At 36.9% G+C, this 14,873-nt stretch overlaps 1 protein-coding gene across 8 annotated transcripts in view; it reads right to left on the bottom strand.

The window, feature by feature from the left end:
- LOC131034615 (uncharacterized) overlaps window positions 1–14,873 on the bottom strand; it is a 226,015-nt gene that overhangs the window by 203,937 nt on the left and 7,205 nt on the right. For 4 of the 8 annotated variants that reach the window (XM_057966218.2, XM_057966171.2, XM_057966200.2 and 1 more), the window contains exon 2: window positions 12,465–12,545. The exons of 3 other annotated variants lie outside the window; for them this stretch is intronic. In XM_057966218.2, the coding sequence (XP_057822201.1) occupies window positions 12,465–12,538 (74 nt within the window). In that variant the 5' untranslated portion in view covers window positions 12,539–12,545. Of the gene's footprint in view, window positions 1–12,102; window positions 12,122–12,464; window positions 12,546–14,873 lie in introns of those variants that run through there. One more of the 8 variants, XM_059221465.1, reaches the window with a different exon arrangement.

Here is a 14,873-nt window from a genome sequence, read left to right on the forward strand (position 1 = left end):
TGAAAAAAAGGAGTTTCAAAGGATTTCGCCCTGGATCCTCTGGAAGGGTCAGGAGCGAAATTTGCATTTTAGGACAAAACCTTCACAACTTGTGACCACAACTTGCTCAAATGCATGTCTAAGGATCCCTTTAATCTCAACCAACATCAAGCTTGATGCAAAATTGGAGAAAAATGGAGTTTTTGAGGATTTCGCTATGGACCCTTTGGAAGGGTCAGGAGCGAAATTCTAGTTTAGGCTCAAGTTTTGTCACTCCTCCACTCCGAAATGTCTTCCAAGGCAAGCATACGCTAGTCCTCTCTCCACCAAGGCCTGGGAATCCATCTCCTAACCTTCATCATGAGCAATTTAGGTGAAATTGAGAATTTCGCTCTGGACCCTTTGGAAGGCTTAGGAGCAAAATTCATTCTTTAGCTCAAAATCCTTACCTCTTGGACTCATAACCTATTCAAACACATGCCTATGGCCATCTTTAAGTCCAATTCACCTTGATCACTGTCCTGGCCTAGCACAAACTTGAAGGAAAAATGACATTTTGAGAATTTCGCTCTGGACGCTTTGGAAGGGTCAAGAGCGAAATTCAAGTTTTCACTTGATATTTCATTTCCTTCACTCCAATCTATCTTGCAAGGCAAGAATACATCACTTTTCTTCCAATCATGCCATAGGGATCAAGGTTTTGGCTTCAATCAAGGAAAAAAATAGGTGGTTAGAAGAATTTCGCCTTGGACCCTCTGGAAGGGTCAGGAGCGAAATTCATTTCTTGCTTGTTTTCCCTCATTCAACTCCATTACTCTCACTTTGTTCTTACTTGATTCTCACCTTTGGATCTATCTCTCAACATAACAACACTTGCTTGACCTCAACATGGCTAAAAAGGAGAATTTCGCTAAAAAACCATGGCCAAGGACAGGACCTATTTAGGATTTCGCCCTGGACCCTCTGGAAGGGTCAGGAGCGAAATCCTTGTCCTAGCCTAAAATCTTCATCTTTGATGAGAAAAACCCATTCCAGGACAATCCTAGGGGCATCTCCCAACTTCTCTCACCTTGGCCTAGGCTTGTCTTGACACAAACTTTGGAGGATGGAATAGGTTTTAGGATTTTCGCTTTGGACCCTTTGGAAGGGTCAGGAGCGAAATCCTTGTTTTTGCTTAATTCCTTCACATTTGTTGATTTTTAGCGACCCAAAGTTATGCCCAAAGACATCTCCAATCCTAATTCATCTTAGTCCACACTTGACTCGGCACAAAATTGAGGGAAAAGAGTGGTTTTGTGAAATTTCGCTCTGGACCCTTTGGAAAGGTCAGGAGCGAAATTTCAACTCTAGGCTTGACTCTTCATCTTTTCAACTCCAATCTTCTTTGCAAGGTAAAAATACACCACTCTTCGCCCAAGGAACAAGGTTTGGGGCCTAAACATGGAAGCAAAAGAGGTTTATCAAGAATTTCGCTCTGGACCCTTTGGAAGGGTCAGGAGCGAAATTCTTGTTCTAGGCAAGAACACATCAAAATCTTTCCAACCATGCCACAAAACTCAAGAATTTGACCATCTCCAAGAAGAAAATATGAGTTTCCAAGAATTTCGCTCTGGACCCTTTGGAAGGGTCAGGAGTGAAATTCTAGTTTTAGGACAAAATCTTTCACATTTTTACATCATATCACTTCAAAAAGCAAAGACATGCTAATCCACTTCCAAATATGTCCAAGGAACTAGAATGTTGGCCTAAACAAGGAAGAAAATGAGGTTTATGGGCAATTTCGCTCTGGGCCCTTCGGAAGGGTCAGGAGCGAAATTTCCATTCTTGGACAAAACCCTCACTTTTCAATAATTCCAATCACTTCCTTAGGCAAGAACATACCAAAACCTTCACAACATGCCTTGGAAACTAAGACCTTGGTCTAATCCAGGAAGGAAAGGGTGTCTTCTAAGAATTTCGCTTTGGACCCTTCGGAAGGGTCGGGAGCGAAATTCATAAATTAGGTTGATTTCACACTCCATTGCCTCAATTCACCTTCTTTCAAAGGCTAGAACACCTCAAGGTCACTCCAACCATGCCTTAGAAGTCCAAAACTTGGCCATATCAAGGAAGATAATGAAGGTTATGTGAATTTCGCTCTGGACCCTTTGGAAGGGTCAGGAGCGAAATTCCTACTTGGGCTCATTTCTCACCTTTTTCCTCCCTTTTCTCACCTTTTTCCTCCCTTTCTTGGCTTGAATATGACTTCTTAGGCCTCCTCCAACCATCATCAAGTAAAATTGCTCTCAAAGTGGCATTTATTTCAAGGTCTAAGTGAGAAAATAAGGTCATTCAAGAATTTTGCTCTGAACCCTTTGGAAGGGTCAGGAGCGAAATTCATATTTAGGCTCAAATCTTGACTTCATTTCTCACATTTCTTCATCCAAACAAGTGTTTTGCCCTCAATAATGCCTGAGAATGAGTTAGTTCTAAGTTTGGGTCAAAGTAGAATGTCTTATGGAGAATTTCACTCTGGACCCTTTGGAAGGGTCAGCAGTGAAATTGAAATTCGCTTTGGACCCTTTGGAAGGGTCAGGAGCGAAATTTGACATTTTGGTCTCTCCGTCAGGATTCATGTATGGAATATAACATTTAAGTACTTATACTTTAAGTTATATTCCATATACTGTCAGGATGTTTGAGAGTGGTTTCGGACCTCCAGGAATTATAATGCAAAATCTAGTTTTTGGAGGATTCTTCAATTTTCCAGACTTGGTCAAATTTCAGGATCAGGATGACATTCCAGACTTAGCCAAATTTCAGGACATTTGAAGATCAGGATGACATTCCAGACTTCATCACTCACCAATTTGACCTAACTCAGACCTTCAAAGATGATATTCACTCACCAAGCTTCATTGACCTCCTCAAACTCAAACAAGACACAATTAGCAACAAGAGCAAAACCTTGTCCTAAGGAAGACTTTCAAAGATGACCCTAACCCGGAACATTCACTGACTCACCTTTAGCTAAAATAGGGCCTGCTATGTTAGTGATCCCTCTGGCAACACTCAGCATGCAAAGGCTAATAGACAAAACCCTAAAAGACCTAGAAAAACAAACCCCAGAAAGCAAAAAGTAGGGGTCCCCATTTGCAATAGGGCGATGTGTGAATACATCACAACAGGTACCCACTCTGAAAAAGCAAAAAGCAGACATCCCTTAAAAAAAGGGAAAACTTTCTAAAAAAAGCCATCCCAAGGATCGAGCTAAAAATGCCAAAAATGAAACTTCCTAAAAAATAGGAAAAAGCAAAAAAAAAGCCAACTTTCCAAAAATAGAAAGTTGTTTGAATTCGCTCAAATCAATTGTGTTCTTTGTCCTTTGGCGTTTATGGGCATTTTGATGGTGTCTAGACTTTGTTATCACTTGGATTGCAAAAACTAACTTTCAATCCTTAAGACTCGAACCATTCAAAACTTGACAGAACTGAGCAAAACTGAAGGGGAAGGCCACGGGACACTAACAAAAACCCTAGAAAGCAGGAAAGGAGAGGGTCCCCATTCTCAATGGGGTGATGTGTGAAAAAGGTCACAACACTACCTTCGTTTTTCCACTAGGAGTGTGGATAAGGTTACGGATGACTTTTATGATGATTCCTGACATGGATCCATTTTCCACTAGGATTTTTGTGACGAGATTTTGTGGATTTTTATGCAGATATTCATTCCAAACCCTAGGCGAATTTCCACTGCGGATGATTTTGATGATTTTTTGTGTTCGGATGAATGTCCAAACAGGGGGCGATTTTCCCCTAGGAAGATTTTTGTGCTAAGTGATGAAGTTTAAGTTGGAATTTTGATTCCAGACCGAAATCGATTTTCCCCTGGACCCATTTTTGTGCAAGTTGATGAATTTTTGATAGGGATTTTTATCCCTACTTAGGGCGATTTTCCCCCAAAGGGGATATATAATGATTTTTTAATGATTTTGTTGGAAATTTTTATCCCAATTAACATCGATTTTCCCCTATTGGTCATTTTTTATCTAAATTTTAAATCTTTCAATAAAGTGACCCACATTTAATTGTTTTTTTTAAGTGCAACGATTATTTAAAAATAAAAAACAATTAATAAATGATTTGCAATGAGCATTTAATGATTTTACCTTCTAGAAGCAAATCAGTTTTTGCCAGGCAAGTATAAGTACAAGTTTTTTATCCCACATTGCTTGTGTGGTGAAAGTTCAAGGTGAAAACAAGTTTAAAAGGAGGCCAGAATTATAATATTATTATATTTGCCAAGTTTGTGCTTGCTAAAGCGATTTTTCCTCCAGCTGGCAAATTTTGGTGAAGTGTCAAGTTGACACATTGGGTTGAAGATTGTTTTGTTGCTCATTTTTCCTCATTTCCAGCCCAAGGCGATTTTTATTGGCTGCCATTGGAGTGTGTTGAAACTTCATTTTTCAAACTTTGGCGATTTGTGGGAGGTGGCGCCATTTTTGGAGGAGGGTGATTTTTGTTTTGGGGAGGTTTTACCTCCATTTATGGTGATTTCTTCCTCCTTGGGTGGTGGTGCCATTGTTGGGAGTTGCTAGTAATTGTTTTCAGACCTGATATATCCACCATTGCTGAAGATTTTCTACCTCCATTGTTGGCTGGAAGTTCAATTTTCAGACTTAACAATTTGTTCCCAGCTGATTTCCACCTAAGGCGATTTTGCCTAGAAGCTGATTGAAGGCATTTTTAGAGCATTTTTCAGAGCTGTTTAAGTTGTTACAGGTCTGAGACTCCATTGGTAGGTGGCTGTCCTCAGAAAAACTCCATTTCCAGCCACTTGTCAGTGGACGAGCAGGCAGTAAAGAGAAGAATGTGGTCCAGAATGTCAGTGGATTTCATGAGGAAGTGTGGATTTTTCCTCATTCCTGACCAAGTGTTAGATGACAGGGATCATACGCATCCACAATATAAAAATAAAATGAAGAAAGCGATTCTATTGCCTAATTGGTCAGAACCAGAAGAAATAGATTTGAATGTATTGATGAGAGAGATCTTGAGTTTCTCCCGAAAATAGGTGGATATTCAAATGAACAAATTAGTTGATATGGGTGTTACCTTCACTTATGAAAAGATGAAACCGGAGGAATCCTCTTCCAAAGATGATCAGAGGACTATTGGTTATATCAGGATTCATGCGGATGAGGAGAGACAAGCTCCCAAGCGAAGAAAGAACACACCAGGAGAAGTCAAGGCTAGAGGGAAGAAGATTGAGGAGGTTAAGAAGAAGAAGCAAAAGACTATCATTCCTTCACCACCCCTCAGTGTCTTATCAATCAAGGAAGTTGAAGTGCCAGAACAAAACAAGGGGACTGAGCAATGTTCCAACACAGTGATGCTACCAGAGAATATTCAAGATTTACATGCCACAGCAACATCTACTCCACCTAATGAGGATGATGATCAGTCGAGATCCCCTACTATCCTTTTGGAGGTTAGTTTGGGAAAGAATGTATATGATTTGACCAGGGATAATCCTGATGATGATGATGATGATGATGATGATGTTATCTCAGCATTGAGAGGGCTTGATCGAGAGATGTGTCTCGATGATGGTATGGAAATGGCCGCTATTCCTGATTGGTTGATGAAGAGTATGGAGAAAAGTAAGAAGATGATAGAAGCACAGCCTATTGATGACATTGATGACTACTTAGCTAGGAGCAATAAGGAGAGAGAACCTAAGAGAATTAAGATTTTGTCACACATAGCTAGAGATGAGACGGGAATGAGGATTGCGCAAGAGGTGTTCCTATTGGAGGTGTGAAGGAGGACATTGCTACTCCCATGGATTTCCAGATTACTTCAATTGCCCTTGGCCGCACCACAATAGAGCAAGAATTTTGGGAGGTTGGTGATAACCTCAAGGTAATCAGTGCGAGATTGGATAGAGAGATAGAGAAAAGAGAGAAGTACGAAGAAGAGAATATCAGACTTCGAGAGTACATTGCAGAGATAAGGCGTGAGAATCCCACCCTTATTTCCCCTATTGCAATTGATCGTGGACTACATTCACATTAGGAGGTAGCGAGAGATACACTCTCGAAGGTGGAAAAATCGATTGAAAATACAAAGAGATAGGTGGATGATTTCCGTACTTGGTTTGTCTAGGCATTTAACAGAAGAACAGGGCTCATATTCTAAACACAGTATTTGGAGGGAGTTTGGGAAGAATTCCAACTTATTCAGGAGAAGACTATTCCACGCCTCAGAGCTTTGAAGAAGATTCATAAGTCCACCTTGGTCAGGGAGAATGTTGTGCACAATGGAGATAGATACGATTTCCATGGCTGGTATTGTTCATTAGCCATTAAGAAATCAACTTATGAGAGCGCACAGCTAAGTTGTGCATAGATGGAAGGATCAATTCATGATATTCAATTGAAGATCCTTGCCTCAATTGAGGAGTTATTAGGAGTTGATGTCAGTGAAATCAGTGGTTTACACTTAGCAGAATTAAGAGACAAAATGAAATTCTTGGACTCTTTGAAGAAGAGTCAAATAGATGATTTGGTCTCTTTGTTGATTCATGTTCATAATACACACAAACTTATGCCAGATTGGGAGAACACTTTGGATGCTTGCTCGGATGCTTTGGACGTGATTGATTTACAGCAGGATACCTTACCCAACATTTCCATGGAGGAGTTAGATTTTGTATTGGTTAGATTCTTGGAGTATGCTAGGAGAAAAAGAGATGCAGGATGGAATCTTCTAGAAGATTCCTTATTTGATGAATAGGTGTCTTTCTATTGGGCCATATGTTGGTGGCTCCATTTTTATGTAAACCCTAATTAGGGCAACTCTAGGGTTTTGTTGGCATGATCTTGGCCCTTGATTTAGTTTTAATCTTGGCCATCCATTTTGTATGAGACTCTATATATACCTCATTGCCTTTCATTTGTAAGAGAGTTTTTGTAGAATTGTTGGTGTATGTTGCAACTTTTGAATATAAATCATTGTTCGACTTGATGGTGATTTTGTCTTTCAAGTGTTGTTTTGCATTCAAGGTTCTCAATTCCTCCAAGTTAGATTAGAATTTTAGATTTAAAATTTGCTTTCATGTTTGTTAGATTGAATGAAAGAATTGTTGAGTATATTTGTGTGGAATCTATGAATCCATACCACTAGCCTCTTGCTGATTGTAAATGTGCCTTGCGTGGTCAACTGGAAATTTATGCAAACTTTTCTTAACTTTGATTATTACATATCCATTGTTATGCATCAACTTGGATGGTCTCAATGCTTGATGGTAATAGTTTGAAAATCTATGAAGTATACCCTAGATGATTGCACTAAGCTCGTGTCAAAATTTGTTCGATTTGATGGTGAGACCTTGCCTAGTTTGATTCCAATAAATTTGTTCATCATTTCTTACATTCCTAGGCTTAGAATAGATTTCCTGGACCCTATTCCCTTTTGCCATTTTTTTAGTAAGTCTTGTTAGAATTGAGTCCAGAACTACATTGCCATATCCTAAGTTATCAGCACACCCATTCCATATCATGATTAAAAAAAGTTAAGTCGAACAATTGTGTAAGTCCCCAAATGAAAACAGCAATTCACATCGACCATTGAGTTACCCACTCGTCAAGACCTGACTGTAGAAACCTCTGAATCATTTTAGTTGATCTTACCCTTAGCATCTGAAGTGATTTTGTTCAAAAGAGGGTAAATTACTTCGATATTTTATTCTGAATGTTATGTGCATAAAACACACATCAACACAACCCCATTTTGTTGTCATCATCTGGAAGACGACTTCCTTTTGGGGGAGGTTGATGTAGTCGACAAAATTGGCTTAATAATAAATAAAGATTGTTTATGTTTTGTTAATATACTTGGCAACGTAATTAATTGTTCTCGAGAGGTTGTGGTAGTTGCCGATGGTTGGCAGACTTAACCAACTGTCAGACACTATATATACTCTCATTGTTGTATTGAGAAGGATATATGATTGTACACATTACACTTTGATAATAAAGAATATATATTTATGCCATATGTTGTGTTGAGTACTGTTAATTGGTATTACTTCTGGTTTGTTTCTATTTTAGTATTTTGTTTACTTTGCATAATCAAGTAAGCTCCCTTAGGGAGTAAACATCCACCATCCTCCTTGCATTCTCCAAAAGCTACATAGTGATAATGGCTTGCACTGTTTGACCATGTTGCACAATTATCTCATTTATTTGATCAGCACAAGTGTCCATAGCATCAATCCATTTATGTTGTTTTGAGATCACATATAGAGCCTAATCAAGATCAGTTCCTAAATATGGATGCGAACACCTTTACAATATTCTTGTTATGATTTTTTATCATATCAATGATTTCATAAATATCAACAAGCAAATTGGGATCAGTTTTGGTATAATCAGATTGATGAGTGGAAAAGTAATAATTTTTTGAGTCCTTCCCCACTTTCAAATATAATTTAATAATAAATGATAATAATAAAATTTATAAGCAATAGAATAAAAATATAAATATAACTATAAAAGAATATAATTAAGATTTGATTAAAGTTAATGAATGGTCAAAAGGCATGAAATGATAAGTTGTGATTCCTCCAAATATGAGGTATAAAAGGGAGGAGATAACTCATTTGATGAGGGGAGAATTTGGGAAAATGAGAAGTGCGATCTAATTTAAATAAGAAGTGCAGATCTGATTGTGGAAGGTTGTGTCCCTTTAAAAGGGCAGAAAGAATGAAGAGTTGCAATCTTTCAAAGGGTGCTAATTGTAAAAGGGTGTGTCTCTTGCCAAAGGACATACATGATGAAGAGGTGTGACCTCTCCCTCACATTGAGAGATATAAAGGGAAGGAATCAAAAGCATCTAGTGGTATCACCATGGATCAGATCAGATCAAAACTGTTATTAAGTTACAGGCAGTAACATCTTTGTTCTTGGTGGTATGCATGGGAATGTGTTTAATAAGTATGCTTAATATATGAAGCCCGATAATGTTCTTATGCAGAATTAATAAAAATATTAATATGGACTGCAATATGTATGATAGTCATACTTAATTTCATATATATTCATAATACATAAGAAATTAGTATACTTATAGTCTAAATCATGTTATTACTGTAATTATTTAAGAAGATGGGAATGAGATGTTCCAAAGAGGGGCAGTCTAAATCCAAGCAATAGGTTAAGTCCCAAGATAGGGTGGGGATCAGCGACCCATAAGCCTTAAGGGTATAGACCCAAGAGAGGTAAGGGCTTGGATCTATAAACTTTGAGGGAACCTATTGTAGTTGGTCTCTAAATGCTTTGGTAACATACATGTCCTCCTTCTTCCTTAAAGCTGAAGTAGTAACAGAGGTTGGTACATTGCATTAAGAATTATGGATTAGGGATGATAGAATTAATTATCTAGTATGATAAATTGATAAATTATTTGAAACATGACAGCTTCGAATAGGGAACACTACAAATGGTACCAGAGCTTTGATCCTGCCATCCCGTAGGGTAAAGATGAATCAATGAATCATTCTAGCCAATAAGAAGAAATCTAACGATACGTGTATTCACGTGTATGCTCTATGTTTGCATATATCCATGTGTATGCTTCGTGTCATTCATGTGTTCATTCATGTGTATGCACTGTGCTTGATTAATATTGGTAGATGACTCGGTTTGAGAAAATTAAAATCGAGATTGCGTGAGGACAAGCAAATTTGGGAAGGGCGGACTGTAATGTCCCCACTTTCAAATATAATTTAATAATAAATGATAATAATAAAATTAAAATGCAATAGAATAAAAATAAAAATAAAAATATAAAAGAATATAATTAAGATTTGATTAAAGTTAATGAATGGTCAAAAGGCGTGAAATGATAAGTTGTGACTCCTGCAAATATGAGGTATAAAAGGGACGAGAGAACTCATTTGATGAGGGGAGAATTTGGGAAAATGAGAAGTGCAGATCTAATTTAAATAAGAAGTGCAGATCTGATTGTGGAAGGTTGTGTCCCTTTCAAAGGGCAGAAAGAATGAAGAGTTGCACTCTTTCAAAGGGTGCTAATGGTAAAAGGGTGTGTCTCTTGCCAAAGGACATACATGATGAAGAGGCGTGATCTCTCCCTCACATTGAGAGATATAAAGGGAAGGAATCAAAAGCATCTAGTGGTATCACCATGGATCAGATCAGATCAAAACTGTTATTAAGTTACAGGCAGTAACATATTTGTTCTTGGTGGTATGCATGGGAATGTGTTTAATAAGTATGCTTAATATATGAAGCCCGATAATGTTCTTATGCCGAATTAATAAAAATATTAATATGGACTGCAATATGTATGACAGTCATACTTAATTTCATATATATTCATAATACATAAGAAATTAGTATACTTATAGTCTAAATCATGTTATTACTGTCAATATTTAAGAAGATGGGAATGAGATGTTCCAAAGAGGGGTAGTCTAAATCCAAGCAATGGGTTAAGTCCCAAGATAGGGCGGGGATCAGCGACCCGTAAGCCTTGAGGGTATAGACCCAAGAGAGGTAAGGGCTTGGATCTGTAAACTTTGAGGGAACCTATTGTAGTTGGTCTCTAAGCGCTTTGGTAACATACATATCCTCCTTCTTCCTTAAAGCTGAAGTAGTAACAGAGGTTGGTACATTGCATTAAGAATTATCGATTAGTGATGATAGAATTAATTATCTAGTATGATAAATTGACAATTTATTCATTAATGATTGATAAATTATTTGAACCATGACAGCTTCGAATAGGGAACATTACAAGTCCCTTTAGAGGGAAGCTGGGGATTATCTCTTTTGAGGGTTGGGGATTGATTCCATGGGAAAAAGTTAGAAGCTTAGTCTTGAACATTAAGAAATAGGTAAGGGATAGGAGAAACAATATAAGAGTTAAGTGATAATAGAACATTAAGTGACTTAAAAGGAAAAGAAAAGTAAGTTAAGACATTAACAAACATAAGTGGCCCCAGCAGATGGAATTGTCACTCAAACAAGGCAAAATAATAAAGAAAGAAGAAAAAAGATGTGGTCTAGATGTGTCACTCATGAATCTAACTTCAAAAAACACTTCTTAAAAGAAAACATAATGTTGGGTACTTGAGTCAAAAACCAATCAATTTGAAGGCCCTTGGACATAGATATTGCTTCTGTCAAGTTACCTGTATCTTTACAAAAATCAATAGTAAAGATCAAGGTTGACTTTCCACTTGCTCTCTAAAACCACCAATTCCTCCCACTAGCAGAGGGCTGCCATTGGCTGCGTCATTAAAATTAATTTTTCAAAACCCACATGGTGTGGGCTATAATGAAAACTTAGGCTATTTGGGCCTATCATGTCCTAACCAATCATATGGGATCTTCCATATTGTTATTACTATCAAAGTTTTTTATGAATGCAGAAAAAAATGTATATTCTTTCTTTCTATTTTTTATTTTGTACTATTTTTAGTAGCTAAAAGTCTACAATATGCATCTTGTGAAGTAGCAAATTTGTATAAATTCCACCAGGAACATGATTTAGATATGTCAACAAAATAGATACGGTATAGTAAAAAGTAATGCCGTCATATTAGCTGGGAGTAAAATTTTGTCAGATGTGTTATATGTTAAACCCAATCAACAAGAATAAGACTGTTACAAATAATATTAAATACCAGATTAAAGAGGTAACGTTCAAGGATGTCCAAAATAACAACATAGGTGACATTTGAAAAAAATACTCCTATATCCCGTCAAATAGGAGGAAATGTCTAACAAATTTCAAAACAGAAAAGAATTCCCAGGTATTCTGTCGCCTTCTGTTTGTTTTTTGTCCTAACATCACTACATTTGCCTTGTTATAAGAAGTTTGTAAGTCTGCATTTAATTGCTTAAATAGAAAATCTGCATTGTACCAATATTATTCGCACCATTAAATATTTTTACACTATTGGTTACCAACACATTAATCTTCCTTTTCGCATTACGATCTTCATCATCATTGGTTATTGCCTTGAAGGCGGCTGTCCTAAGGTAAATTTCCATCCATGCCAGATTTAACACAAATATTTATTAATTTAACAATAACTTTAGGATCCATTTTCTACCTCTGAAGTTCTATTCGCTAGTTAATCCTTCATGTCATAATTATCTTGCTTGGCGTTTTCTACCCAATGCTCTTTATGAAGAGCTGTAGAGAGCAACACATAACATTACCAAATATAACAAATGTTATTCTATAAAATGAAAAAACTAATGGGAGTTTCACGCTAAAAACTATAGAAACCAATTTGTAAAGTAATATAGCTGCCAATCAATCCTAGAAATATTAGAAATCATCATTGGGAATTTGCGATGGCTCAAATTTTGAAACCATCTCCTTATAAAAATATAAGTGGCAAAAAATCACTGCAATAAGTTATGATGCATACTAAAAAGATCATTGATGGATTAAAAAAGGTCATTTTACCTTTTAAAAGAAATATCATTTTCAGCCATATTCTCCACAAGCCTGCTTTTCATTTCAATATTTTCTATATACATCCCTCATCTGCATCAGTTACAACAAAAACAGGAAAAGATAATCAGGAAAGAGAAAGAGGTCATGTATATCAAAGGAAAAGGGCAAAAGGGGACCATAACAAGCTTCCTTTTAAAAGATGATCAATGCTGTAGTTATCCAATGCATGAAACATTCATCAAGGATGTTAGGGCCTATATTGTATGTGCAACTACAAATACATTTAGCCCATATGAATTAACTAGAGAATGTTGTAAATACCACTGTCTGACAACCTTAACAAATCCACTTAGTGATCAGCTAAAATACGACAAACTGAGCTAATAGTCACAAGGAAGATTAATAAAATGGTAAAAATAGTACAAAGTTTGTAGAATGAAGCAAAATGATTATAGAAAAATTAGAACTTACCATGGTTGGGCTACGCTAGGCCATCACGGTAAATGATCACAAGATACATTACCAATTTTCCTTATACCTAGGGCAATACCAGTCCCTAATGGCTCCAAGTACAATTCCCAGCCCAAGTGCATCCCAAGCAGTACAGGTATGGCCTAGGTAGGTCGGGGTACCCTCAATGGACAAGGCACATCCTGAGCATGCCTAGCAAGTACTCAAGAAAAATCCAAAGTAATTTTTAAGAACATATCAGATTTTATTAAAAAAACTTAAAAGGCGAAAAATCTATAGCTTACTAAAACCTACCAAACACACTACTACCTTTCATTACAAAACTCATTCTTTCTCATTGTTCAGGGTAGTTTTTTATGTTGAAACTTTGTGAATGAAATAATAATTGATTGTTGTTATTAACAAAGCTGAGGAATGCTCCTTATATAAGCATTTACAGAATATCTTTCCGTAACAAAAACAATCGAGAACTAAAGACAAAATAGAAAGATTCTAAATACTAACAAACCGACTTATAGAACAAAAAGTTACTATAAACTAACTAAATGACTTAAATGACCATTTTAAGCTAAATATTACAATATTACTTTAATACCCTCCCTTAATGATCATTCTACTAACTACCATGCAGAAGACTTGTCATGATTTGTTGGCCTTTTGGCCATGAATGCATATAAGGTTGACTACTTCTCCTCTAAATGCTCTACGACATGAGCCTAGTGTTGAGACCCTCCTTCGTTGCATTTTTAATCAGCCAACTGCTTTCTATAGATTTTCTTCATATGACCAAGTTTACCACAACAGTGACATGTGATATTCTTCTTGGAATTCTCCTCAAATTTGCCTTGTCATTTCTACTAAGAGGACTCGCCTTTGCCTTTGTCCTTGGTAGTAAAAGCCTTTTCTACACTGGTTGTCTCGTTGTTCCTACCAAATTGCTTTTTCCACTTGTCTTGCTGCAAGAGCTTGGTGCACATATCATCAAACTTCAAGTCAACATTGGTGGATGTAATGTTGAGAGTTTCAATGAAGTGCTCATAGGATTGTGGTAAGCTTTTTAGTGTGATAACCACCATATCCTCTTCTTCCATCTTGCGACCAATTGCCTCCAATTGATCGTGAATGTCTTTGATCTTCATTAAATGATCCTGCAAAGATATTTTGCCATCCATCATTATCGAGAACATATTTTTAAGGAAGTTAGCTCTGCCTTTATCAAACGTCTTGCGTAGATCCTTCAAGTGAGTCCAAATTTGTGCAGCAATCTTGTCAGACGACACTTTTGAAAGCATCTCATCGATGACTGATAACTTGAGCAACATAACTGCTTCATGGTTACATTCATCAAACTTGTTCTAGTCTTTGTCTGCCACTATCGGATAAGCAAATTTACTCAAAACAATCTTATCTAGGCACCAATACTCAAAAATGGTGAGCATCCTTTGGTTTTAGGTATTGTAATTCTTGTTGTTGAACCTCTGAGTGCCTTCCAACATGATGTTGGGTAATGAAGCCATCCCTCCAGCTATCTAGAGACATGGAAAATGAGATAAAAAATCAGCTTCTCAAATACCTTTGAATTTTGTTGAAAAAAAAAGTTTGAGACTAAACACTTTTGTCAGGAGGTTGGGATGCAAGTGAACATAACCAAAACCAAAATCATGATTTTCTCATCAAATAGAAAAGATAGGCACATTACCTTTCTTTTTGAAGGCAGCCCGCTAGATATGGTGAAAGAATACAAGTATCTTGAGATTGACTTTCACTATAAACTCAGTTGGGAGACTTGTAGAACAAAAAGGCTACTAAGCTAAACTTTGGGATTGGAAAACCAAGAAAACCCTTTTTTGTTTGCTAGTCACACTAGTTGTACTTTATGGTTGAGAAGTATGGGGAAGCAGTATGTCAAAATGCAATTGAAGACAACTAGAAAGAATCCAAAAACAT

Source organism: Cryptomeria japonica, chromosome 5 (assembly GCF_030272615.1).
Source record: "Cryptomeria japonica chromosome 5, Sugi_1.0, whole genome shotgun sequence".
Lineage (NCBI taxonomy): Eukaryota > Viridiplantae > Streptophyta > Pinopsida > Cupressales > Cupressaceae > Cryptomeria > Cryptomeria japonica.